Source organism: Diabrotica undecimpunctata, chromosome 5, assembly GCF_040954645.1.
Source record: "Diabrotica undecimpunctata isolate CICGRU chromosome 5, icDiaUnde3, whole genome shotgun sequence".
Taxonomy (NCBI): Eukaryota; Metazoa; Arthropoda; class Insecta; order Coleoptera; family Chrysomelidae; genus Diabrotica; species Diabrotica undecimpunctata.
In genome coordinates this window covers 63,718,306-63,745,633 of record NC_092807.1, presented here as the reverse complement: position 1 = coordinate 63,745,633, position 27,328 = coordinate 63,718,306, and the positions used below count along the sequence as shown (strand labels likewise).

General features: G+C 32.5%; 1 protein-coding gene across 1 annotated transcript in view; it reads right to left on the bottom strand.

The window, feature by feature from the left end:
• Positions 1 to 27,328, bottom strand: part of LOC140442220 (dynein axonemal heavy chain 10-like) — a 657,946-nt gene that overhangs the window by 430,107 nt on the left and 200,511 nt on the right. The window contains 3 exon segments of the mRNA XM_072533298.1: positions 2,536 to 2,730; positions 13,569 to 13,759; positions 17,508 to 17,764. Of these exon segments, the coding sequence (XP_072389399.1) occupies positions 2,536 to 2,730; positions 13,569 to 13,759; positions 17,508 to 17,764 (643 nt within the window).

Below are 27,328 nucleotides of genomic sequence, written 5' to 3'. Positions count from 1 at the left end.
GACCCCCAACCCATACGAGGATTTCCAACATCCCTTTCCTGAAATAGTGTTTTATTATTTTTATCTTGGATACATCTGATTATAATCTGCCACCTTTATTAACAGTGACGGCTGGTGAGGGTGAGCTACAGGGCACCACTCTCCCTGGAAAAATTATGTACAAACAATTAATTGTATTTCATATTTTACATTGACACTTCTCTGTTAAAACTTAATTCACTTTTCTGTTAAAATTTAAAATATATTCACCTAACCGAACTAAATTTTAGTTACCTCTCGGGGCAGAGAGCAGCCCCGAGATAAAATTTACCATTCGATCGGTTAAGTATTATGTGTAGATATCTACTACTAAATTGTTTTGTGTTGATAAAAATAAATATAAGTCTTAAGAAATGACAATGAGGCTGTGTGAATTAATAAGACTAAACTTTAGTTGTTTAAGTTTTTCGGACAAAGCAAACATTAAAAAGATGAATGACCTATGCCGGCATTGAATTTAAGACATGTACAACCTAGCTATAAAACTTTAGCGGGGTTTACGCTAAGACAAGACGTTATGGTTGAGCGGATGTGGAAAAAATGGATTATTTTGTTATGCTTATTATTTGGTGGAAACGATAACTAAACAAAAGAAGATGTACGTGATTCAAAACATCTGGGCGAAAAGATAAAAAAGACACAAAAAGTCGGCCAAACATATTATGAACAATAGTGTAAGCTTCCAGCTATTAGGCACAACTAATATCTTTTCTGGTTTAAGTAGTGCATATGGTGAAATTATTCGTATTCACAATGAAATGATATCAAAAAACTGTTACGTTCTGTCAAAAATTATCAATATATTGAAATTGTGTGACAAATGCGGTTTTGCACTACATACACTACATACTACATAATCAGATTAATAAGAGTGTGTTTTTAGATGATCCATTAGAGATACCTCTAATTAATAATTACCAGTAGAGATACCTCTACCATTAGAGATACCTCTTCATAAAAGACTTAGATCTATCACACATCACTTAGTTCTTACTTATTCTTTCCTCAACGTCAACTATCACTCCTCAAACCCACTTTTTTATTTAACACACATAAACCACACATAAACTTCTTTAAATCGTTCATCTTTATACCATTCAATCTTTCTTTGTCAATTTTTTATTTATTCTAAGATTCTAAGATTTTAATTTAAAGTATTAAGCAAAAAAAGAATTTCAAACATTTGGATTTATCATAAATAAAACATTTAGTTTTGAAAATACGATACCAATTTTAAAACTCTTTTCAGTTTTAACTGGTTTTCATTCAGAACGTGAATTTGTTTCACAAATCTATTTCAGCTTCTTACATTTATACACATATACATAGGAGTATACTTACTCCGGCTCATTTTACAGTTAATTTCACTTTCTGATCCTTCAACTCAGTTGAATGGTATCTTTGGTCAGGTCCACAAGTGGACACTGTTTCGAGTAGGAGGCAGTATGTTCCCTTTTCGTTAAATGTTAAATCATCGACTATATATTACTTCAATTTTATGAACATTTTTAAATTGAAATCTAAAAGTTTTTTGCTATTTGCAAATGCTTAAGTAAGTATTCATACCACATATGTATGTGTTTATAGATTAGAAGTCAAATTTTTAATCTTTTTATTCGGCATGTTAAAGTGGAAATACTTACTTTTAGGTATTTACTGATGATGGCATGGTAAGGTCGAAAACATTCTGATGACAATTGTAATTGTTTTGGATATTTTCATTATTTTAGTAATTTTATAAACATACAATTTACACCAGAAGTGTTTACTGCATTGTAAGTTTTTAAACTATGGTATACAGCTAATCATTGGGAACCTTCCCTTCATAAGTTTAACTGAAAGATGTTTCGTTACTTTAAAATTGATCACAAGGTTTCTTTTTCTTCTTTCGGTACCCCGTCCGATTATCGAACGTTGGCGTCCATATTGGCCATAGTAACTTTGTTTACGCAAATCGAAATAGATAAGCGGACATCTCTTAATACCACTCTCAAAGATTTCAAAACCAGGATGTGCTTATTCGGCCTGGACCTCTTTCTTTGGAATACAGTGTAAAACGTTTCTAAGAAATGCAATTTTGCAGGAAAGACTTACGGCACTTGCCATATTGTCTATCGAGAAAGTTAGAAAAATTTCTGACTTACAACAAAAATGTGATGAAAAGGATTATCTCCAATAAAAATAAGAGAATTGCGTTTAATTTTAAGTAGTAGGCTTTGCATAAGTACCTATTTATAGTTTTGTATTTTCGAATCAGTATCCCCTGAGAAAAATTATTACCAGCCGCCACTGTTATTAATGTATTTTAGTATCCAATAAACAGTAACGTAATTCTGAAATAAGTTTAAAAGTTTAATCATTATAACTAACAAAATTATTTAACTATAATATAACATCATTTGAAACTGCATTTGTATAAATATGATGAACCCAATTGGTACATTGTTTATCAAGGGTAAAACTAAAATTTTTTTTTGTGTTTTGAAGATGTCTCACCTACGAATATTCCTTCTAAATACAACCACTTTCTTTGGACAGAGAGCCACTCATCGATTACTTCTCCGATATTTGCAAGGGCCTTCTCCCATGTTTGAACTTGAGGCAAAAATGGTCCAACGAATTGTGACCCTGCCATGCTTTGCAAATTTATAGAATTATCTTCCAATACTTGTATAATTTCATCAGTTGAACCTAAAATATTAATTTATAGATGTTAGTGGTTTTAAAACGGCATGAACACATTTATTTAGATAGTTATTTGAATAGTTTTTAAATAGTCATTATCATTTTTGTATATATTAAAAGCAAATAGTAAATAACTCAAGATAGTGATGATTTTATCCAAAAATGTGCCAAATAGGTAGTGTTTTAATACTGTTTTTTTTTTAGTTTTATTCCTTATTGTACTTTTAACACTTATTTATAGCTTTTTTCGCTAATCATTATGCGCATCAAATATTGTAGTTGACTGATTTGTTCGATAAATACATGTGAATTCCCGATTTAAACTTAAAATAATTCCTGAGTAGGAACTTGTCTTTCGATTTAATTTTATAAAGATTTGATAAACTCGAAAGTTTAACAAACCTTAAAGAGTTTCACTTAAAAGCCAACATTTGACTACAAACCCAAAATATCCATATTTATTAATAGTCTCCTAGTCACTAAAGCCATATATATATATATATATATATATATATATATATATATATATATATATATATATATATCATCGAGCAAAAAGACAAAAGAGGGATTGTAAGGGTAGTGGGGCAAAAATATCGTTAGACAGGAAGTGCCACCTTGAGAGGCCACATTAAACAAGGAAAGAGAGGCTCTTTCCTTGTTTAAGAAATCAAATTTAGTTCGGTTATGTTATTGCTGATGTTATTGTTTGTCCCAACCATGGACGTATAAACATAGATGGACCCAGCAATAAGATACCTTAAACACACACTGTTTTGAAGCTTCGATATTCCTGGACAAGAGGGTAAAGGGGAGTAAAACGGGTATCGATAGACTGTGATACTTCCTCAATGAGCATAAGCGTGCTTGAATTTTTACTCGCGGGGATAATTATTCAGACGTTAATAATTGGAAGTAGTAATAATGTATAAAAACACGTTTTTATAGAAAAAATAAAATACAATTTTATTTGCTTTAAAATTAATACAATAAAATATAGTTGAGCTCAAGTTAATTTTTTAATAGGTATCAAATAATCCTACGATAAAAAAAAAACAATTAAAAAATATACATTTGTCAAATTTAAGTACATACCTATATTTATTGATAATGTGTTAAAACATATTTTTTCAAATTGTGACAAATTTGTTTTAATACAATATCAATAGATTCCACGTAGTAAGGGTTTCTGCTACAAAATTATTTATTGATCATTCCAAAGCTCTTGCTGGCATTTGACATAAAATTATTTGCAAATATACCTACTTATTAAAAAGCAGGCGTGAAAATGTATAAATTATTGGAAAGCTATTTACCGAACAGAAATATTAAAGTAAAAATGATAAATAGACATAATAGAAGACGTTTATATAGAAATAAATTTTTATTGATTGCGAAATAAAACAGTCTTAGTAAGAACGCTTCTTATGCGCACGGTGTTAGCATCTAAAGTAGTCCTCGTTTCATGATGAATTCCAATTTTAAAATATTTCTCAAGAACCAATTTTAAAAGTTGCATAGAGTGACCATCGATTGCATCTTCATCATACATATGGTCACCAAAATGCTCATAGATTGATTTTGGGACATTTTGTATGATTTTATTAATCAAAATATTCATAAGGTTTTTAACTAGTCTGTTGTAGATATTTATAGTTTTATTAAAAAATCTGAAATATTTTTCAGCTTCCTTACAAGTTTAAATAACCAAAAAGGATGCTTTTGAAAGGTTTTTTTATACTGTTTTCTCTGTTGAAGTTTAGAGTAAGTTTCATCATTAATCAATATTATTTGGAAACCTACATCGAAAAATAAATGAGTTTTATTCATTTCACTAATTTATTGTTAATTCATGAGAAATATTAAATTAAAAAGCTACTAAACAGATCTTTTTAATCAGATGATGTCTACTTACAATTTAAAAATGTCTATACTAATTTCATGAACTAATATCTTGTTCAATACATTAATTAATATGAATAAACCCAAGAGTACGCCTATGAAAGACATATTTTAAAATGTAAACACACAGGCTTCCTCAGTTCCTCATCTTAAATAATGTAAACAAACAGTACTTACAAATTAAATGAGACATTGGGATGTAAATATTTCGTTTTTTTTTGCAAATGCAAAACTGTAGCACCATTATTATAATTTGTTTATTTCACTATTTACAAATATCACTTAAAATACAGCCAAAATATCGAAAAACAACTTTTCCTCATCTTGGGTAAAAAGTAAACAAAACATGGACATGACATGGAACAGCATTTGAAGTTTGACGTAGAGCCATAAGACAGAGAAATGTAAACACCGTTGCCATTAATAAATAGGTTTCAGTGCTTCTACATATAAAATAATTGGTTGATATCTGTTATACGCTATTATTAAATGATATGCACACTATGTGCACATTTGATGTTTTAATTACAATTAAATATATTAATATAAGTAATAAATTATTATTTTGGTTTGATAGCACCTGTAGAGTATAAAATAAATATAGTAATATTTTCAGCGATACGTGAATAAGATATTTTAATAAAAAAATGTGACATTTGAAGGTGCTGAGAATGTGACCTAGTCAAATAATTTTGGCTTCACATTTTTATGTAAATAACTGAGTCCATCTGTGTTTATACGTCCATGGTCCCAACTGTCACATGAAAGATTATTTGTATTTGTGTTGAAGTTTTTTAATAATTGTTTCACATTTTAGACTGTTATTGTTATTATTTGATTTAAACTTTATTGTGTTCTAGTGTTAAAAAAAGTATTTTAAGTGTATTATGTATTAATATTATGTAATATTAATATTATGTATTATAACAAATAAATAGATAAATAAATTAGAACCCCTACACTACTGTATGATTATTGTGAAGTGTCATGAAATTTAAATTTGGCGCATTCGCATTTCCGGATATGTCCGCCATCGGAGGCCACTTTTTTGGTCTCCTTTTCATAACGATTAGATTCCCTCTTTTGTCTTTTTGCTCGATGATATATATATATATATATATATATATATATATATATATATATATATATATATATATATCCATATTTATATATATATATATATATATATATATATATATATATATATATATATATATCCATATATACATATATATATATATATATATATATATATATCATCATCATGGCTTATTCACTCCTGGCGGAGTGTTTGCCGCCCTTTTGGGCTCTCTGATTTATTTATTGCGGAGAATCAGTCCGCTGTTGTTTTTTTTTTTTATTATTATAGCAGCGTGTGTGACTTGGCCCTGTCTACAATTTTCCTCCATTCTTTCCGGTCCTTACAGCGCTCCTTTCAATTGTAGATTCTCAGCTTCTTTATGTCTCCTAAGACTTGATCTCTCCATCTTGTTTTGGGTCTCCCCTTTGGTCTCTTTGTTGTTGGTCTCCATCCAGTTATTCGCTTTAGGGTAGAGTCTGGGTTAGCTCTTTCTGTATATCCCAGCCACCTGAACCTTTGCGTTTTCACGAACTTGATTATGTCTTCACCCTCGATGACTTCTTTAATTTCTTCATTGGTTAATCTTTTAAATTCGCCTACACTTATTCTTACCGGTCCCATTATTCGTCGAATTATCTTTTTCTCTAGGATTTCCAACCTCATTTCATCTTTTTGTGTTAGGCACATCGTCTCTGCACCATAGGTGATCACTGGCCTGATTGCAGTCTTGTAAATTTTTAATTTGGTTTTCTTACTAATGTACTTTTCTTTCAGGAATTTTTGGTAATTCCAGTAGGTTTTATTACCCAGTAGGATGCGTTTATTTATTTCATCCGTTCTATCATTTCGGTCATTCACCATCACTCCCAGGTATTTGAAACGGTGTACTCTTTCAAATGTATATGCACCAAGCTTAATTTCTTTCTCTATGTTCGTATTCTCTCTTGAACACTTGAGGTATTTCGTTTTGCTTTGGTTTATTACTAGCCCTCTCTTCTTTGTTTCTTTATCTAGTATTAATATTATGTTCTGCATGGTTTTTAAATCTCTAGTAACCAGTGCAATATCGTCTGCATACGCTATCAGTTGGGCTGAAGATTCGATAATCGTTCCCATAATTTTGGCTGCTCTTACTGCCCCCTCTATGGCAATGTTAAATAATGTTGTTGACAGGGAGTCTCCCTGTCTGACACCTACCTCCATGTGTACTTCATCTGACGGGCCTTCCCTTGTTAAGATTCGTGCCTTGGATTCCTTCATCGTCCTTTTCGTGAGACTTATTAGTTTTTCTTGGATGCCTAATTGATTCATATCCTTAATTAGCTCCTCCCTTATTACACTGTCAAAAGCTTGCTTGTAGTCAATAAACAGTATATGTAGATCTATTCCGTGCTCGTAACTTTTTTCGACGATTTGCGTTACAATGTGTATTGCATCTATTGTTGACTTACCTTCCCTGAATCCATGTTGGTATTCACCTATTTTTGTTCTAGTTTCTTTTTCTATTCTTTGTCTGATCAAATTAGTTAATATTTTGTACATTGTATTTAATAACGTGATTCCCCTGTAGTTAGTGCATTTCGTCTTGTCGCCTTTTTTAGGGATTGGGGTTATCAGACCACAATTCCAGTCGTTCGGCATGCGTTCTTCTTCCCATATTCGTTCTATTAGGTTGTGGATTCTGTGGGCTAGTTCCTCTCCCCCTTTCTTGAAGAACTCATTTATAATGTCGTCTGGTCCTGCTGCTTTCCTTGTCTTTAATCTGTTTATGGTCGCCAATACTTCGCTGTATGAGGGAGGCTCTGATTGTTCTCCATTCCTATTTTCTGTTTGTTCTTCATTTTCTGCATTTTCAGCCTCGTCTTTCTTTTTAAACAGTTCTCTATAGTGTGTTTCCCATTCCATTTTTCCAATATTTGCCGGTATCTCTTTTTTTCTCTGTGATTTTATGTATTTGTATAGTCTTGCATTGTCATTACTATTGGCTTCGAGTTCCTGCAGTAATTCTTCGATCCATTTCTTCTTTTTTGTTTTGCAGCATTTGTCTGACTCTTTCTTCTTCTCTTTATAGTGTAGGAGATCTTCTTGTTTCCCTGTGTATATATATATATATATATATATATATATATATATATATATATATATATATATATCCATATAAAAGCCTATGATGACAGTGACAGGTCACACTGTAATTCCGGTCACCTAGCGGCGCCATCTAGGAAAGAAATTTGAACTACCATATTTCAATCATATTTTGTTCTTGAAACGATATGTTTAATTAATAATACTGTATTAATGATATATTAATATAATTAATAATTAATTTTATTAATATTTTTAAAGCAGAATTTATTATAAAACAATGTAAAGGTTTACATTATCTTAAATTTAAAACCTTCTTTCCTAGCGAGATCTAGGAAAGAAAATTTAAATTACTCAAATCTGACATTTTACTCATATGTTGTTCTTGAAATGATACGTTCAATTAAAAATATTAAAAATATTAATTAAATATATTAATACATATTAATTACATAGATAATTAATAATACGAATATTTATTATTTTTTTTCCAAAATTGACAAAAATCTTGGTTGCTCTAAGTTAAAGGTAAGATTTATTTTGCAAAATAATTTATATGTTAGTTTATATTTATTTGGTTTATATAAGAATGTACATGCTGGTTTTGTACGTAGATCGATTTCATAACGTCATTTAATTTCTTTAAAACTTTGTTATAACAACTCGAGAAATACCGGATCGACTTAGGTAATTTTAATTTTAAAATATTTGTATAAATCTGACATTTCAATTATATTTTGTTTTGAAACGATACAATTGATTTATCGCTAACAATTTTTATTAATGACATACTATATTTTATACCTAATACGTCACTGGTTTATAAATTGATAAAGAAATATTTATTAAATATATTTATTTATTAAAGAAATAACATTGTTTATAAAGAAATAAAGGATTTAGAAAATTTATAAAATATTATATATTGCCTATAATTGATTTCAAGCGTGTATATAAATAATAAAATTTATTTATTATTATTATATTAACAATTAATAATAAATAACAAAATATTTATACAAGATAGAACCATACATACGTATTTCTGACTATTAGATCATCATTAGTACGGTGCAGATAATTTGGAAAAGGAGCATGTTAACTTGGGAAAGGATCAAAGGAACATTACAAGCAATACGACCAATTTGTGTCAACAATGTTTAAAGATTTAAAAGGGAAATTCCCAGTGGTTGGATGTATACCATTGGTTAAAAAAAACTTACTCTGAAGTAAAAACTTCTTTTTGCAGTGAAAAACGTCTAGATAGTATTTGAAACTAGCCACGTGATGAGACCAGATGACCCTTAAATTACATAATTTGAGTAACCAAAATTGTAATTAGTAAAACACTAGCTCGATGTTAAAGGATTACATTTAATAGGGAAACCTACAATTTTTCAGCTTGAAAAAGGTAACCTTATGCCCTGAAAGGCAACAACCAACTCTTAGTTGGTTGCAGGGCATAAGATTCCATTCCATTTAATCTTTAGCCTTTTTTCTTAAAAGTTTTAGCTGAGCTCACTTCACTTCAAACTTTCACTTCACTAAAACTTCACTTTCTCCTGCACTTTTGTTGTTTTTTAGGTCTCTTATTTCTTCGACTTCATTCGAAGTTGGTTCCTCGCACGTCTCTTCTTCATCTTTTTGCCAATTCTTATTTCCCTCTAGTTCCTCTTGTTGGTCTGTATTTCTTCTAGCAGTAAACCTTCTTTGTTTCTGTAATACTGGGGATTATTCCTTTTAGTTTCCCTGGGTTTCGTATCTTCTTGGTAGAAATTTTTTATCTCTTTGTTTATGTAGGCTTCTTTTATGTTTTTCGATTGCTTTTCTGGCTGGTCTCTTTTCTTTTTACTGCAAATTATCGTAACTTTTCTTCTTCTCGCCACATACCTTTCGATCGCATGTTGGGTATTTTCTCTATCTCTTTGTAGTTTTGCATTATTTCTTCTTGCTAAAGCATTTCTACTTTTTTCATTGAACCAGGCTTGCCGTTTTTTTACATGCTCTTTACATATAAACTTTTCCGCTGCTTCCGACATGAACGGTTGGTCTGCCAGTCTTCTTTTATATCCTGTTTGACTGGATTCTCTTGCTTTTTATTTATTTCTTCTTTCAGTCTGTTTACTACCTACTTCTCTTAAAGGCGCTCTAATTAGTTATTTAATCTAACTCTAGCAGGTTTTAGAATTATTAGTAGTTCTTGTTTTAATTTTGCTATTATTAGTGTATGGTCACTGTTGGTTGCCTCTCTGTAACTCCTGCAATCGATTATTGCCTTATCATGTTTGCTTTTAATTAGGCCACGATATAATTATGTAAACTTCGTCCCCTTGTTATTTTTTCTATATATTTGCTCTTTTCCGGCTTTCGTATTTATATCATCAATGATTAACTTTATATCGTATTCCCTATTAAGATGCTTAGCTCTTCGTAGAACTCTGTTTTGGTTTTTAAATCTGTATCTTCAGTGGGCACATACATTAATAATATTTATCTTCCTATACTTTCCTCTTTCTCTCAAGTAACATACTCCATCTGATATTGGTTGAAAATCTACAACTGCTTTATTGACTTTTTTCGACACCGTGAATCCCACTCCAAAATATCTTTTGGTTCCCCCACTCTTGAACATTGTGGTCGTATTGCTTTGTCTTGCCGTTTCGGAATCATACTTTCCTAGATGTTTTTCTTTTACTAGTTTTTTGCTCTTGTAAAATTATTTTTGTTTAATTTGTTGTTTTTCTTCAGCTTATATCCATTCTTTCCCATTTACGATCAACTTCTTGTACTCTATTTTGTCTGTTGTCCTTTTTTTTTTAATGTCAGATCATTATTTATGTAGATGCAATCTTTATGGTACTTCACCTTACTTTTCTTATTTAGTATCTTAATTTTATCCGTAAAGGTTTGTGTTCCTATGGCATAGACTTTTTCCCTCATTTTTGTCAGTTGTATTTACGCCTGCAGTTCTTGTGATATGAATGTTTTTATGCTTTCTTTTAATTTTTACTCATCATTTGTATCTATTTTTAGACATGATATAATCAAACTTTTCTTTTTACTTGTTTTCTCCAGTTGTTGTTCCATTCATTCTTGTAATTGTTTTACGTTGTTTTTTAATTTTCTGTTTTCCTTCTTTATCTCACTTAGTGTTTATTACTTTCCATTTGTTCTTTTCTCATTTGCTTTATTTCATTCATTATTTCTTAATTTTTGCCATTAATTTTTGCATATTTTTAATTATGTCAATAATTGTTATTTATTATTTTAATTAAATTAAATTCTAATCTAGCTTTAATCTAATATATTTTAAGGCCTGATCTGGATTATTATGATAAAATTATGTGTCTTTTAAGCAGGCCATTCACGTTCCGATTTTAAGTCCGACTAGTGGTCTATTTCTATGAATGACTGAGCAAAGATCCCTAGTTCGCAAACATTTAATAGAAAATAAACTTTCAATTGCACGAGAATTACCCCTATTAAAATACACGATTCTTAATCATCATCTACTTTTTCTTAGGGCAAATAATTTTCCTTTCTGTAGATCTATTTCTTACACTCCCACACAGGTACAATTTCCAAAACTCCGGATTGGCTACACAAGAATTATCAACAAACAACGAAAATTAAATCGTAGTTGTACCGAATTTGGAAGTAACTGTTTCTTTATATTATTTTTAAGTTATATTCTTGTGGCATCTTATGCAAATTTACTATTTTAATTGGGTATAAGCCTAAATATTAGTTAGAAATTAAATTTATTTGACGTTTCGACTACAAGTTCAGAATATTTTGATAACGATTTCCGAAGGGGAAGTCCAAACATCAAATACATTTAATTTCTAACTCATATTGTGGCTTGTGTCAAATTAAAATAGTAAATTTACTTCAACATCACTTTTTAACTAATATTTCCTCCCTGTATACAATTTGCTTACAACATCAGCTCCAAACAAAATCTCAATTAGTGCTGTCCCATTTTTTCTTACTTTTTCCAAATGATAAGGATAACAAGCACAATGCTGCCATTTCCCCCTCTTAATTATATTTTGCGTAGTGTTTACTCGATACTCGATACGTTTGGTCACAGTATATTGCTTAAAAAGAATTCTTTTTAAGCAATATACTGTGGTTTGGTTAAGCGATGTACACCGTCGTTTAAACAAACTAGAACTGAAGTTGAACCGCTAGTTGGACCGCTAGTTGGATAGCAAGTCGGAGCGTGAGTGGAGACAAATATCCAACTAGTAGTCCTACTAAGTGGGACCGCAAGTCGAAAGGTGAATGCCCAGCTTTATTTTGATACTTAATTTCTTATCGGCACTAATTACTTTATCTTTATCTATCCAAAAAATGGGTAGGAATGCCTAAGCGGGTCGACCCCTCTGAATTAAAACGTTCGCTAAAACCAGTTTTTGAAGCTCTCACAGAATTATTTATTTACTCATAACTTGTTAAAATTATTAAAATAGTTCTATCTTATTTGATTGATGTTATTTCATTATTATTTATTTTTTATTTAGCGTATGGACTTTCACAGTACGATAAATATACAAATACAATAATATATACATATACTTATATTAAATATATTATTTAAACACTAAAGATAGAATGAATGACACTAAATATTAATGTCCAATTTACATAGCCATTCAATTGCTTCTGGGGAACATTCCGCAAAGTCCTGGAGGTTTCCACGGTAGGCACGATTCAAGCAGTCTGAAACACAATGGCTTATGGTCTGTCTAGATTGTTCGCAATCGCACTGTGGACTTTCTGCACGACGCCACCTGACCAGCGAATCAGCACATTTACCATATCCGGTACGTATACGATTAAGCCTTGCCCAAGTGGACCGGGGCAGATTTGATCGGATGAAACCCTGAGTTGGGGTGGATATCTTAATATAGTCCGATTCTACTGTTGGCATCCATCTTGTTGTCCATTGCCTATGTATATCATAGGAATTACCAATTTTTCGGGCAGATCGTATTGGAGGATGTTATTTCATTTATTCACTACTATCACCTGTATGCGCTAACTTTTAACACTTATTTTTGAACTCTGCTGAATTGTCTGCTTGCAATTCTCCAATTATTTGAAGTTTATTACGAACCGAAAATCAACTGAACTACTGTTATTACTTGCAGGACCGTATATTTATTATGTAACAACTATTTAATATCTCTTTAGTTTCAGCTGTATCATCAATGTATCATTTAATATCTCTTTAATTCCAGCTGTATCATCAATGTTACACTTAAATCGGTTACGGTAAAATCACTTTATTTAAGACAGAAAACAATATTGCAATAATTGTTAACAACTTTAAATCAGTGACAACGAGTCAAAAAATCAATTAGTACTACTCAACTGTCACTTGAACTGTCAACTTCCTGTGTTTATATACATTTTCTGGCGTTACGAGACTTTACGAGACATTTCGGAATGTTTCGATGATATCTCGAATATTCTAGATTTTTAATACTTCTTCATTTTTGTCAATGGACCTCTATATTGAATAAAACTTACAGAACTGTCATAACAATATACACAACACCATGTATGTATAATTATTTTTTACCTATGATGTAGCATGCGCTAAAAAGATTAATTCTATAGCGGCATTAAGGTCCGTTTTTTACTATCATAAGATTTGTACTAATGACTTTTCCTAAGCAAGTAAATATTAAAGTAAGAAAAAAAAAGACTTACATAAATTTTGAAAAAAAGTATTATAAAATGTTTGTAAGTACATAATTAGATTTACCTATAATATAACCTCGATCTTCGGTACCTTTAACATGTTTATATATAGTAAACACTATATTTGTCCAAGTTTCTGCGATTTCTCGAACTCCCTTTTCTATATTCAGTTCTTTAATAGCATTGCTAATTATTTCCTCGGCGATTTCCTGATACCGATGTAGTTCCATGGCAAACATATTATCCAACGTAAATCTACAAAAATATAACGATGAAATACGTGTACGAAAAAATACAATAAACCGAATCAGATCACTTGCTGATTCTTAAAAGCAATATACAGCATTATCTATGAGACAATAAATTTGGTTCTTGGAGGAATTACCAATTCCACCAATAAGGAAATTAGCCTTATGTAGCAAATGAGGTGGTGAATTCTAGGAAAGAATGTGTGTCCTTGCGTCGCAGGGTTTACTTTGCAAGTAGACGTGATGCAAATGCGGAGAAGGTGGTACGACTGCAAGATGAATGTCGTACATAGAAGAGAGAGTTAATAGGTTGATCCGCGTCAGAATCGCATGGGGTGCATAGGGATGCGTGTGTTGAATAAGCTGTCCCCTTCTCACTGGACAAACTTGCCAATGCGTTGGGGGCCCTTAAGTCGCGTAAGGCTCAGGGTCTAGACGGGATACCACCTGAGGCGGTTAAAAGTTTGAATTTACTGGAGCTGTCATGGCTATTGGACATGCACAACTTTCCAGTTGTCTAGAAGACCTCGAAATTGTTACTCATGCCTAAAGGGGAGGACAATTATGGTCCTCTCTGCCTTCTCTTGTGATTTTGGAAATTCTTAGAGATAATGTTATGTGGGCGAATTAACGAGGCCATGTAGAGAAGTTTATCTATCCCGAATAAAACAAAGTTTTTTTTGCTGGTTCTGAAAAGAGAAATACACTGATTGATAACGATGCTATCAGTGACAATGTTATTTTCACAAAAATATTTAAATCGGTATTGTCACTGACTAGTCGATATTTTCAATGATCTATAAATCTGTCAATTATAAGACGTCAAGTTTTTACTGTTCGAGTTTTTTGCCAACATTAATAACAGCAATATCGAGAATGAAACTTGGAGAAATAGAACGAATCGAGATTTTAATCATGATTGGTTGCAGAGATAAAGTGAGGACTCAGGCAGAAGTTCGTAATTTATTTAATGCTTAATACTGCAATCGCATACCGAGTTATCAATCAACAATTAGCAAAATTTAAAAAGTGATATAAAGTCAACACCAGAAGCCAAGAAACTGGACGTTGTACTAGCGTTTCAAGAAAACTTTCATACCAGGGGAGGCAGGTCGCACTAGATAGTAAGAGATTCTATCTTCGAATGATTTATTTACATTATTTAACATAGCAGGAGTTATTGAAGCAAACGCGTTTGTAATTCTTAATTTCATGTCATCTCTAGTAGTAGGAGGTGCAGCATATACAATATTTTTAATATAACCCCATTTAAAAAATCCATCTTGGTTAGTCCTGGTGACCTAGGGGGCCAATTATATGAACCACCTCTACCTGTCCATCTGTTTGTAAATTTTCTGTTGAGGTAGTACCTAACATCACGTGAGAAATGAGCAGGAGCTCCGTCCAACTGAAGCCACATTTTTGTTCGTAGGCTAAGTGGAAGGTTCTCAAGCAGTGTCCAAAAATCTTGTTTTAAAAAATTTAAAAATTTGTCCCATTGAGATGGATGTCAAAAAATATGGGCTATCAATTGTACGAAATATATGTTTATTTTCTGTGTCATAATAATGAAAATTATGTCTATTTACTAGACCATTGTTATGAAAAGTCGATTCGTCTGTAAATAATACATTTTAAAAAAAAATCATGATCTTTTCCAACTTTGTCTAAAGTCCATAAACAAAAATTTAAACGGTTACCATAATCTTGTTCTGTCAAATGCTGGTGAAGTTGAATGTGATACGGATGAAAGTGGTTGGTCTTAAGTATTCTACATACACTAGTTTGACTAATTTCTAATTCACCCGAAATTTTTCTTGTACTAATATTTGGGTTTTCCGTAACAGAAAGCAGGACATTAAGTTCGTTAACGTTGTCACCAATAACTGGTTTATTTTTATTTACCTTTTCGTATGCAACATTACCAGTAGCACGGAATCTATTAAGCAATCTCTCAAAAATTTCCTTTTGTGGGTGTCTTCTATCAGGATACTTTTGAGCATAAACTTTAGAAGCTAAGAGACAATTTTCCAAACAATCTCCAATGCAAAGTACCATATCGACTCTTTCATGGATAGCGTAATTCTTCATTTTTAGGAACAATGAAAGTTAAATATTACACATGAATGTTTATATTTTGACAATTACCAGACCGTAATGTCAGAAAATGACAATGTCATACAATGACATTAACTAACTAATTTTTTGTTTTAAAATCAATATGTATACCGATGAAGAGTTTAAATAATTGTAAATTACGCAAAAACTATGACACTTAAGTATAGGATATCTTTATACCATTCAAAAAAGGAAACTTTTTTTAGTATTACGATTAATTAATATCCATGGTGTTCCATTTAAAATAAGCCTCATATTAGATATTGAATAATCCAAAATTGAAACTAAGATTTTAACACCCTGTAAATAAATGTTTAATAATCAATAATGGAATAAATTGAACCATTACCCAACTATTTCGCTGTAAGAGAAAATTTGTTATAATTGCTTAAATAAGTCGAGAATGAGTCATCTTTAAAAATTTTTTTGCTTAGAATATAGTAAGTTGTGGTTTATTTTGTATTATTTATGTTCATTTTGTATTATTTGTTTTATTAAAATTCTTTCTGATTCGTTGTGTATCAGCAAGTAAAAGTATAAAGTATACACATTTGTTTACAACTACATTGCTTTCATTTATAACAAAAATGTCAAAATAATGAGTTTAAAAATCGAGAGTAACAATTATAAATATTTTGAAATCAAAAAGAAAATTTTAAATTACGCAAAATCTATCACTCCTAGTTATAGGACATCCATATACCATTCGAAAGTGGAAATTTTTTTAATAATATAAATCATTTATATACAGGGTGTTCCATTTAAAATAAGCCTTATATTACACATTGAATAATCCAATAATAAAACTGCAAATTTTGAACACCCTGTAAATAAATGTTTAAATAATTAATCATGAAATACATTTAACCAATATCCAACTATTTTGAGGTATAACCAATTGTGTTAGAATTTTGTAAATAAGTTAGGAATGAGTCTTCGTTTAAAGCTTTACATTTTAAGAATATTCCACATAACTCAGAACACTCTGTACATAGGTATAGGCTCTTATGAAACTATACCTTATTTTTTACCGAAAATTAGAAAATACAATAAAATATAGGGTGTCTCATAAGAAAAAATATAACTTTGATACCCGGCACTTTATTGGGACGCCCTGTATAGTTCAAAATATTTTTAAAATGTAGCCCCTATCAACCTTTAAAATGTAAATTTAAAATTTTTTTAAAATCTTTTACCGTTTCGCTGTAATCTTTCGTCTCGTTAGTGGTGACTCGCCCTGTATATAAAATCAGAGTTTTATGTGAATATTGAGAATAAACTAAATATAAGACCAAATAATTATTAAGTCGTCGACATAGTATTATGAGAATTTTTCCTGGTTATTTCCTTATAATTTACTATGGGATCACTAACTATGGGAGAATTTGTACTGTGATAATAATTATGACAGTAAAATTACAATTATTGCATGTGATAGTCTTTTAAAAAAAATCACATTGTACTGTAACTACTATTGTAATGTAAGAAAATACAAAATCCTTAGAAAATTTTTAAATTCACATTAGATTGTTTCATATGCACTCGATTTGAATTTTATTATTATTATTAAGTAAAATTCCTGCTTATTTAAAGTCAGTAAAAATTAATTCTAAAAAGATTTGATATTTCAAACTCACCGATCAGGCGCCATATCGAATTCGATTCCGGTTTTCTCCATTAGTAACTTCCAGTGTCTGTCTCTCAGTGCTTCATTTTTTAAAGCCACCATTAATGGAACTGCATTTCGAAACAGTTTCATTTGATTTTCTAGAGTCACACCAACAGCTTGAATCCTTATTTCTTTTGGCAACTTTCTAAATGTTTTCAAAAACCCGTCAATACCATCTACTAAAGCTTGTGGATTTAAATTGGCCCAAAGGGTTTTACCCCACATCTAAAATCATAAGTTTTCTATTAAAATCAATGTGTTCAAACAAGTTAAAAAATGACACTACAGCTTATTAAACAGTTTCAAATACAGTATTAAAAATTTAAAGGAGGATCCGTCTTTATTAAAATGGATTATACTGCCATAATGAGCAGCAAACTCAAAAGCTTAACCTTAAATGTCCATACCATCAAAAATAATAAAAACAGTTATCTTCTTGTTCTTTTTTATGCATTTATTTTCTGTTTCATCGTCAACCTTTACTCCATCTTTTTATGTGATCGGACTTCCTACATTTTTATTTTTTGTGTCACTTGTTTGATGAACGTCTCTATCTTTCTCAAAACTTTTGTAACACACTGGTTTATTAAAATAACTCACTTATTTCGGATAATCATCAAGTACTGCTTTTATACAATATATTGGCTTATAGGGCTGTCCCTCAGTATGGATCCTGGCCTCTATAGAAAAAAGTAAATAGGAATGTTGGCTAAATAGTGCAGTACTTAATGCTGATAGAAAATCCATTTCGTTCCTAAATACACTTTTCTGTGGTATTCACTCCTAACTCTCATATTCCCTTTCTTTCATAATTCTTCATACCTTCTTCATAACCCTAGTCCTACGCTGAATAAACAACAGAATGAGTAAAACTGTGACAAAAATCCGTAAGTTAGGACGTGAGATTCCTCCCCGAAGAATGAATGGCCACACATTCCCTTGGAGCACCTGGCGAGACCCCAGTGTAAGAAGCCTTACTGCCGCATACGATTCAAATATCTTCGGGTGTAAAGAAAATGTTGTGAGAAGAGAACGACGTCTTTGCTGATGATTTCAATAATATACAGAAGATAACCAACCTTTAAAAGAAAAGCACTAAACATGAATACCAAACAGATTTATAAAAAAAGAACTCTGTGAGCTCTTTGCTTATTGCAAACGTTTCTAATATCCACAAAAATATTAAGGATGTAGTACACAAACTCAAGAAAAATATGATTTCCAAGAAAGATAATATTAAGAGTTGGCTAGAAAAGCAGAGTTATTAAACAGTGGACAAGATGACTGTATTTACAGATGCTAAGAGAGAATATAAATAAATGACAGAGAAACACAAACCGATCCATGACACAATGTTTTCAAATCAAAAATGGTCACAAATGCCGACCGCATAATTTCTTTATAATCTTTTAAGATAACTATTTTCAACATAACTATTTTTGAAGGGCTAAGAAAATTACAAAGAAATTATTAACACCGTAAAGAACATAAAATTGGTTTACTTTGGCCACATAATGAAGTCAAGAGAGACCGTGGACGCAGACATATATCCAGGCTGGTCAACCTTAAAAAACGAACTGGTCCAATGTCAATCGATCTATTTCGAGCTACTGTGAATAAAATAAGATGGGCCAATGTGGTTGCCATTATAAGATAAGCACCTTCAAAAGAAGAATATTTTTTAAAAAGAGTTTTACCTGGGCGAAGGAATCTCATAAAATTACAAGTGTGGTGGTAGAAAATCCTGTTAGAGCCCCTAACGAAACTGTGAAAATGATTTTATGGATATATGGATATGGAAATATGGATACAGATGTTCAACGTTTGTACTGGGATAAATACCCCGAACTGAGAGCATTGCATGGATGCTTTAAAAGATATAGGAGCAAGACATCACTGTCAAATCTCATCCATAGTGATGAATTGACGTACGAAATCCATTTTATTATTTCGAATCACTCTTATATGTTGCTGAGAAAGTCGCATTCGAATGTGTTTTTGTTCCACTGTTAGCAAATACGGCACCCATTGGTAAAACAGCTTCCTGAAACCCTACTGTAGTCAAAATTTGTTCATATTTTTACTTTACCAATTGAAGACGAAGAGACCTTATAAACTTTTAACATTTGTTCATAAATTTCCTTTACTTATAAACCTTCCAAAATAAAAATTAAATCACAGCACGATACTTGATCTTTCTATATATATATATATATATATATATATATATATATATATATATATATATATATATATATATATATATATATATATATATATACAGAGAGAGAGAGAGAGAGAGAACAGGAAGTATACATTGGTTAAAGACTCTTGTTTTTAAATTTTGATGGTATTTTCTATTTTTTTAGTATATAGGAAAGTTTTCCGAAGGATACCCAAGCCAACCGTATCCTTCTCTTTATTTCTCCGGTCTGATTTTCTTTATTTAATTTAATTAGTTGTCCCAAATATACATATTCTTTTACTTGTTCTATAGTTGATTGTGCAATTGTAATTATTAATTCCTCTGGTTGGTTGGTCATAATTTTCGTTTTATTATAATTCATTTGTAGACCTGTTTTTGTTGATTCGCTATTTAATTCATCCATCATATTTGCAATTCTTCCCTTTTATCTGTTATTAATACAATATCGTCTGCATATCTTAAGTGATTCAAGTATTGGCCATTTATGTTAATACCCCGTTTTTCCCATTGTAATTTCCTCACAACGTCTTCCAAAGCTTGATTAAATAGTTTGGGTGATATAGTGTTACGCTGTCTTCTCGACGTATCTTAATGGGCTCCGTTTGTTTATCTATTTTGATGGATGTTGTTGCTTGATCATATATATGATCAAGTCGAGGTATTACTATATTCAAAACAGGTGATTTTTTTAAAGACCAATGGAAAAAGGCTCCCGCATAATTCTACACTTACCCCTAGAATAAACGAGTTTGAATCATTTCAACTTTTGACTTCCAGCTTATTTGATTGATGTTTAATTTTGTTTGGGAGGGGTCATGACCCCTTGACCCCCCCTTATACCCGCCACTGATTAGCAATAACTTAATGCAGAATGGTAGGTTATGGGAAGTGGCTAAGTTGAAATAATACAGAAATTGTTAATGATCACATTTATTTGCACAATAATATAGACTGTGTTAGATACTATGTAGCATTAAACGTTTGCTGCAGTACCAAATCGTATCTGGCATCTTGGACTTATAGTAATACTTAGTATCATATGCCTAAACATATTTTTTTGTATATAGCTACATATATTTGTCTATTTCATTATTAATTTTTACCAAAAATGTTCTCAAATACATAGTTGCTTTAAATTTTTATTGATAATAAATTAATATTAAATAGTATTCTTATATATCTGCGATATACACGTATTCGGCTTTTAGGAAACTTCATCCAATGCAAGTGATCTTTCTGATAGAGAATATGATGGTTGTGGATCACAAACATCTACAATAGGATCACAGGCTGATATAACAGATTCACATAATTATTCCGGATCTCTAGAAAAAGGTATACGAATTGAAAAAGAAGCAAAATCACCGATGATGGACATGTAAGCTACCTTAATAATAGTATTAAATATTAACTAAATTTAAACTAATAAATTTTAAAATAAGACCCTCAGCTCAGAAAATTTTATTTTATAACATATTTTCTTTTAGTTTTCTAAAAGTTGGAAATAGTCCAAAATCAAACTTTTACGGCCATGAATCGGCGAATAAGCAAGATGTTGGTTCTTGGAGACAAGCAATAATCAAAAGAGTAGCCACTGTAAAGCAGGACCCCTCTCGGAGATCTGATAGGAAAATGACAAAAGAAGAGCTACGAATGTTATGGAAGAAATCAATATATCAAGCTATTTTGTTAGTGAGAATGGAAAAGGAAAATGCAACAATTAGAGGTAAGTTGTCAGTAAGCAGAAACGGGAAACAGCATAATTTAACGATGTAAAATATCAAATCCCATGCAATTATATTTAACTAATACATTTTTTGCAAGATAAAATAAAATGTGTGATAAAGATGACAACTCGAATATTTCTAAAATATTTTTGTTTGTATTGGGTCTTCTAAAAAACTGTGACATGTGGAATTTATCGTTTTCTTATAAAATACCTCTTACGAATATTTATACGTTGTATATCAAGAACAAGATAGACTGTCATAAAATGTGCGTATACGGGAGACCGGGGGAATTCCACGCACGGGAGATTTTTGCGCATCAGTATCTTGCCAACACGGCATAAGTATTTCAACATTCAACACAGCGGGCAGTCTCGTATTTGCTAGCCGAGCACATGCTTGTAATATAACTGCATTCGTAGTGTTGGATTGGACAAAGTCGCCATTTTTTTTTTTAAGACGTTAATGTAATTTTCGAGTAATGTTTAAAAAGTGGTAAGTGCTTTTAATATAAACAGTGCATTGTATTTAGTCATTAACGAACAAGTTAGGTTACTCATCTAGGGGGAATAACGCGCAGCTGTATCGGGGTAATATCACGCTGCACGGTATTACCCTGTGTGAGAATTTATGCTGATATAGTGTTTGTAATGCTTTTTAGGTTTTAAAATGCCACGAGCTTACGTTCGGAAAACTGAAAGATCAAAATGGACAAAAGATAAACTAAACTCTGCTATCACTGGTAAACAATCAATAGCTAAAAAAAGATAAAACTTGGCAGAAAACCAATTTTTAATGATGAACAGGAATCTACCATAGCCAACCATGTTAAAAAATTGGCGAATATGTTTTTTGGATCCACACCAGCAGAACTAAGGCGTTTAATATACCATTTTGCTGAAGCGAATAAAATAAAACACCATTGCGACTCGATAAAGAAAATCACTGCTGAAGATTGGTTAGAACTCTTTTTAAAGTCATCCAGACAATAGTGTTAGAAAGCCCAAAGGTACAAAACAGCATTTCTGCATTTAATAAAAATGAGGTTGAAAGATTTTTTAACAATCTGCCCACAGTTATCAAAAAGTTCCAATTTCCTGAGAGTCGCGTTATATTACGCATTAAAAACAATGAAGAGCGGGAAAAGCCCTGGACCTGATATGCTTCCTATAGAAATCCTAAAAATTCTAGATGAGAAGCACATTGATGTTTTAGTGACACTCTTGAACCAAATTTATAGTTCAGGCGTATTACCCAAAGAGTGGTTAGCATCTATTTTTATTTGTCTCCCTAGAAAGAAAAACGCAAGAGAATGCAGCGATTACCGCACCATTAGCTTAATGTCTCATACGCTAAAGTTACTACTTAAAGTCATCCATAACCGAATATATCACAAACTGGACATAGACGTTAATAATACACAATTTGGTTTTCGCAAAGGCCTAGGAACACGTGAAGCTCTTTTTTCACTTAATATACTAATACAAAGATGCTGGGACGTCAATCAAGATATATACGCATGTTTTATTGACTATAATAAAGCATTCGATAAAGTACGACATAAACATTTAATGAATGTCCTGAAATCAAAGAAGATTGACTACAACGACCTCAGGATCATATCAAATTTATACTATAAACAGCGAGCAAAAGTACGTGTTAACGAACAGCTGTCAGAAGAAATTGAAATTAGATGTGGAGTAAGACAGGGATGCGTATTGTCGCCAATTCTTTTCAATGCCTACTCCGAAGAGGTCCTGAAAAAAGCTCTTGAGGGTGAAACAGCTGGAATAAAGGTAAATGGAGTCCCCATTAACAACATTAGATATGCGGACGACACTGTGATCTTAGCCGAAAACATTGAAGATCTTCAGAGACTGGTGACCAGAATAGCAGAGTATGGTCTAACAATGAATGCCAAGAAGATGAAATTTATGAGAATATCGAAAACTTAAAGAAATAACGAGAATCTTCTAATAAACGAAACCAACGTCGAACAAGTGGACAAATATGCATACCTGGGAACAATGATTAACTCCACAAATGATTACAATCAGGAGATAAAAATAAGAATAGAAAAGGCTAGAGCAAATTTCAACAAAATGAGAAGAGTTCTATGTACCAGGGATTTAAAACTGGAACTAAGAGTTAGGTTGGCGACGTGCTATGTTTTTTCGACTTTATTTTATGGAATGGAATCTTGGACCTTGAATGTCACGTCACAGTCAGAACACGTGACAAACAAAGAGGTTCTGGGAAGGATGAACAAAGAAATGGAAATTTTAAATTCAATAAAAACAAGAAAATTAGAATATCTCGGACATATTACACGTGGAGAGAAATACACCTTGCTCCAACTGATTATACAGGGAAAGATCCAAGGAAAGAGAAGCATAGGGAGGCGTAGAATGTCATGGCTGCGCAACCTGAGAGATTGGTACGGATGTACATCAAATGAACTTTTCAGAGCAGCCGTCTCAAAAGTCCAAATAGCTATGATGATTGCTGACCTCCGCCTCGGAGATGGCACTTGAAGAAGAAGATATATATATATATATATATATATATATATATATATATATATATATATATATATATATATATATATATATATATATATATATATATATATATATATATCTATATATATATACAGGGTGAGTCATTAGGACATAGACTAAGGACAGGTTATTTGGACCAAAATATGGCTATTGGGCCAAATATGCCTTAATAAAATGTTGCTGAGAAAAAAGATACAGGGTGTTAAAGTTAATTTTTGTTTTTCGTCTTTTGCTAATAGTTTCCCTGTATATTTATAAATTGCTATCAAAATTGACACAAAGGCATAATCTTAGACAAGAAATAGTATTTTATTTACAATTCCACTATCAAATACCAAACTAATAAACAAAGTTGCAACTAACGTAAGGTTTCCGTTTTCACGATAAATCAGAACTAAACACACTTAAACTTAAAAGAACTCACAAAAACTCAAACTAAATGTTCTACATGGTCCCCTCCGATTTATATGCCTTTTCTAATTCTTTTTATAAAGGATTTTCGGACGTTAACAAAAATATTATTCTGTCCCCTTATAAGATTAGCTGCATTTTGAATGTATCTCCAAAGTTCGTCTCGTGTATTACATTCATTGGCATAAACTAAGGACTTCATATGTCCCCAAAAATAAAAATCTAGCGGGTTGTACTCAGGACTTCTTGGTGGCCATTGAAAATCACTGCCTCTGCCAATCCATCGTTGAGGATACGTCATTAAGATGATTTCTAATAGCTAATTAAAAATGAGGTGGCGCTCCATCCTGCATAAACCACATTTTTCTTCTTACATCCAGTGACAGATCATCTAAAATATCTTCTTCTTCTTCAGTGCCTTATCCGGTCCGGATGTTGGCGATCATCAAGGCTATCATGGTTTTGTTGACTGCTCTGCGAAACAGCTCCGCTGAGGTCATCCCAAACCATTGTCGGAGATTTTTCAACCACGAGATACGACGGCGTCCCGGTCCTCTTCTGCCAAATACTTTACCCTGCATAACAAGTTGAAGAATTCGATATTTTTCTTCGTTCCGCATCACGTGGCCGAGGTACTCAAGCTTGCGTTGTTTAATTAAATTAAGCACTTCTTTTTTTTTTGTCATGCGCTGTAGGACCTCAACGTTGGTGACATGGTCCACATAAGATATTTTTAGTATCCTTCTGTATATCCACATCTCGAAGGCTTCGATTCGTTTTTCAGTGGCTTGCGTCAGTGTCCAGGCTTCCTGCCATTAGTGCCCCGGGATCTAAATTTGTACGGCTGACAACCATGAATTTAGTTTTCTTAATATTAAGGTTCAGTCCGTATGTTACGCTCACAGTTCGCACTCGGTCTAGTAAGGCCTGCAGATCGTTTAGGCTGGTTGCTAGTAACACAGTGTCATCGGCGTAGCGGATATTATTGATGTATTCACCGTTCACTCGGATTCCCATGTCTAGGTTTGTGAGGGCTTCATTAAAAATCTCCTCAGAGTATATATTGAAAAGAGTCGGCGATAGCACACATCCTTCTCTTACTCCTCGCATGATCTTCACTTGGTCGGTCAGCTGGTCTTCGACCTTGACTTGAGCACGCTGGTTCCAGTATAAATTCATGATGATCCGAATGTCCTTCTCATCCAATCCAACTCTTTGTAGTGCGGTGACCATCTTCTGGTGCTGACAACGGTCAAATGCCTTGGCGTAGTCAATAAAACAAATATAGACATCACAACTGACATCGCGGCATCTCTGAAGTAGGACTTGTAAGGTGAAAAGTGCTTCACGTGTACCCATAGAATTGCGGAATCCGAATTGCATTTCACCGACATTTTCTTCGCATTTCTTGTAAATTCTGGCATGTATGATTTTAAGAAAAATTTTAAGTGCATGACTCATAAGACTGATAGTTCGGAAATCTTCGCACGTTTTCGCAGATCGTTTTTTTGGTAGCGTTACAAATATTGACAATAGCCATTCCTCTGGGATATTACCTGAATCGTATATGGCGTTGAACAGTTCAGTTAACTCCTTCGTGCTCACTTCACTCATCACCTTAATAAGTTCAACGGGTATTTCGTCCGGACCTGTAGCCTTACCATTCTTAGACTGTTGTAAAGCAGCCTTTACCTCGCTTTCTAGAATTGACGGCCCTGTCATGCAATTTATTTCCGGAAGGTTGCCGCGGTCGTCCCAGAAAAGTTCTTCGATATATATTTTCCAGGTAACCAACTTCTCATTTACTGTCGTCGCCAGATTACCGTCTTTATTTATGAGGAGGTGTGTGTTTCTCCTCTTGTATTGACCAGTGGCTTCACGAATCCTTCGGTGGATATTTATATGATCGTGTTTCTCTTGGAGCTCCTCGATTATTTTACATTTTTCTTGCATCCATGTCTCCTTGGCTCTTCGTATTTCTTTTTTAATTGTCTGGTTGGTTTCTTGGTATTTCTTCGCGTCCCTGTTTTTCATTAATCTTCTTTGTTTCATCATCTGTAGAATGTCATCAGTCATCCATTCTTTATTTTTTACTCTTTTTTTCTTTCTCAGATGTTCTTTTCCCGCATTCAGCATGACGTCTTTGATATAACTCCATTTTTGTTCTACACTCTGTTCTTGTTGTTGAGCCGTTTCTAGTTTTTGTCTCATTGTATCTCTCACGTTTTGGCGAACTACGGGGTCTTTTAGAGTGTCATAATCCAGGTTCTGTTTAGGTTTATTTTTGATGAGTTTCTTTAGTTTGAGTTCTATCTGGCCCACTAATGGGTTGTGGTCCGATGAGACGTCTGCTCCTGGGTAGGTCTTCGCCGAAGTCAAGCTGTTCTTGAATCTTTTGTTAATGAGAATAAAGTCTATCTGGTTTCTGATGATACTGCTGGCTGTATCTGCAGGTGACTTCCACGTATAAAGTCGTCTCGGGGGAAGTTTAAACCACGTGTTAGCAATGGTAAAATCTTCTTCCCGGCAAAATTGTATGAGTCGGTCTCCTCTTTTGTTTTTCTCGCCTAAGCCGTGTTGTCCGACGATGTCTTCTACACTGCTTTTGCCAACTTTGGCATTGAAATCACCCATGATGATGGTTAGCTCGTTCTTCTTGGTGTATTTTAGTGCTTTTTGTACAATTGCGTAGAACTCCTCGATATCCTCTTCTGGTTTTTCTGATGTTGGAGCGTAAATTTGAATGATGTTCGTATTAACGGGTCTGCCTTGCAGCTTCATCAGAATGACCCTGTCAGAGAGAGGTATCACGCTGATCACAGCCCCAGCGACCTTTTTGCTCAGAATCAATACTACGCCATTCCAGTGATGTGGTTTGTCGTTT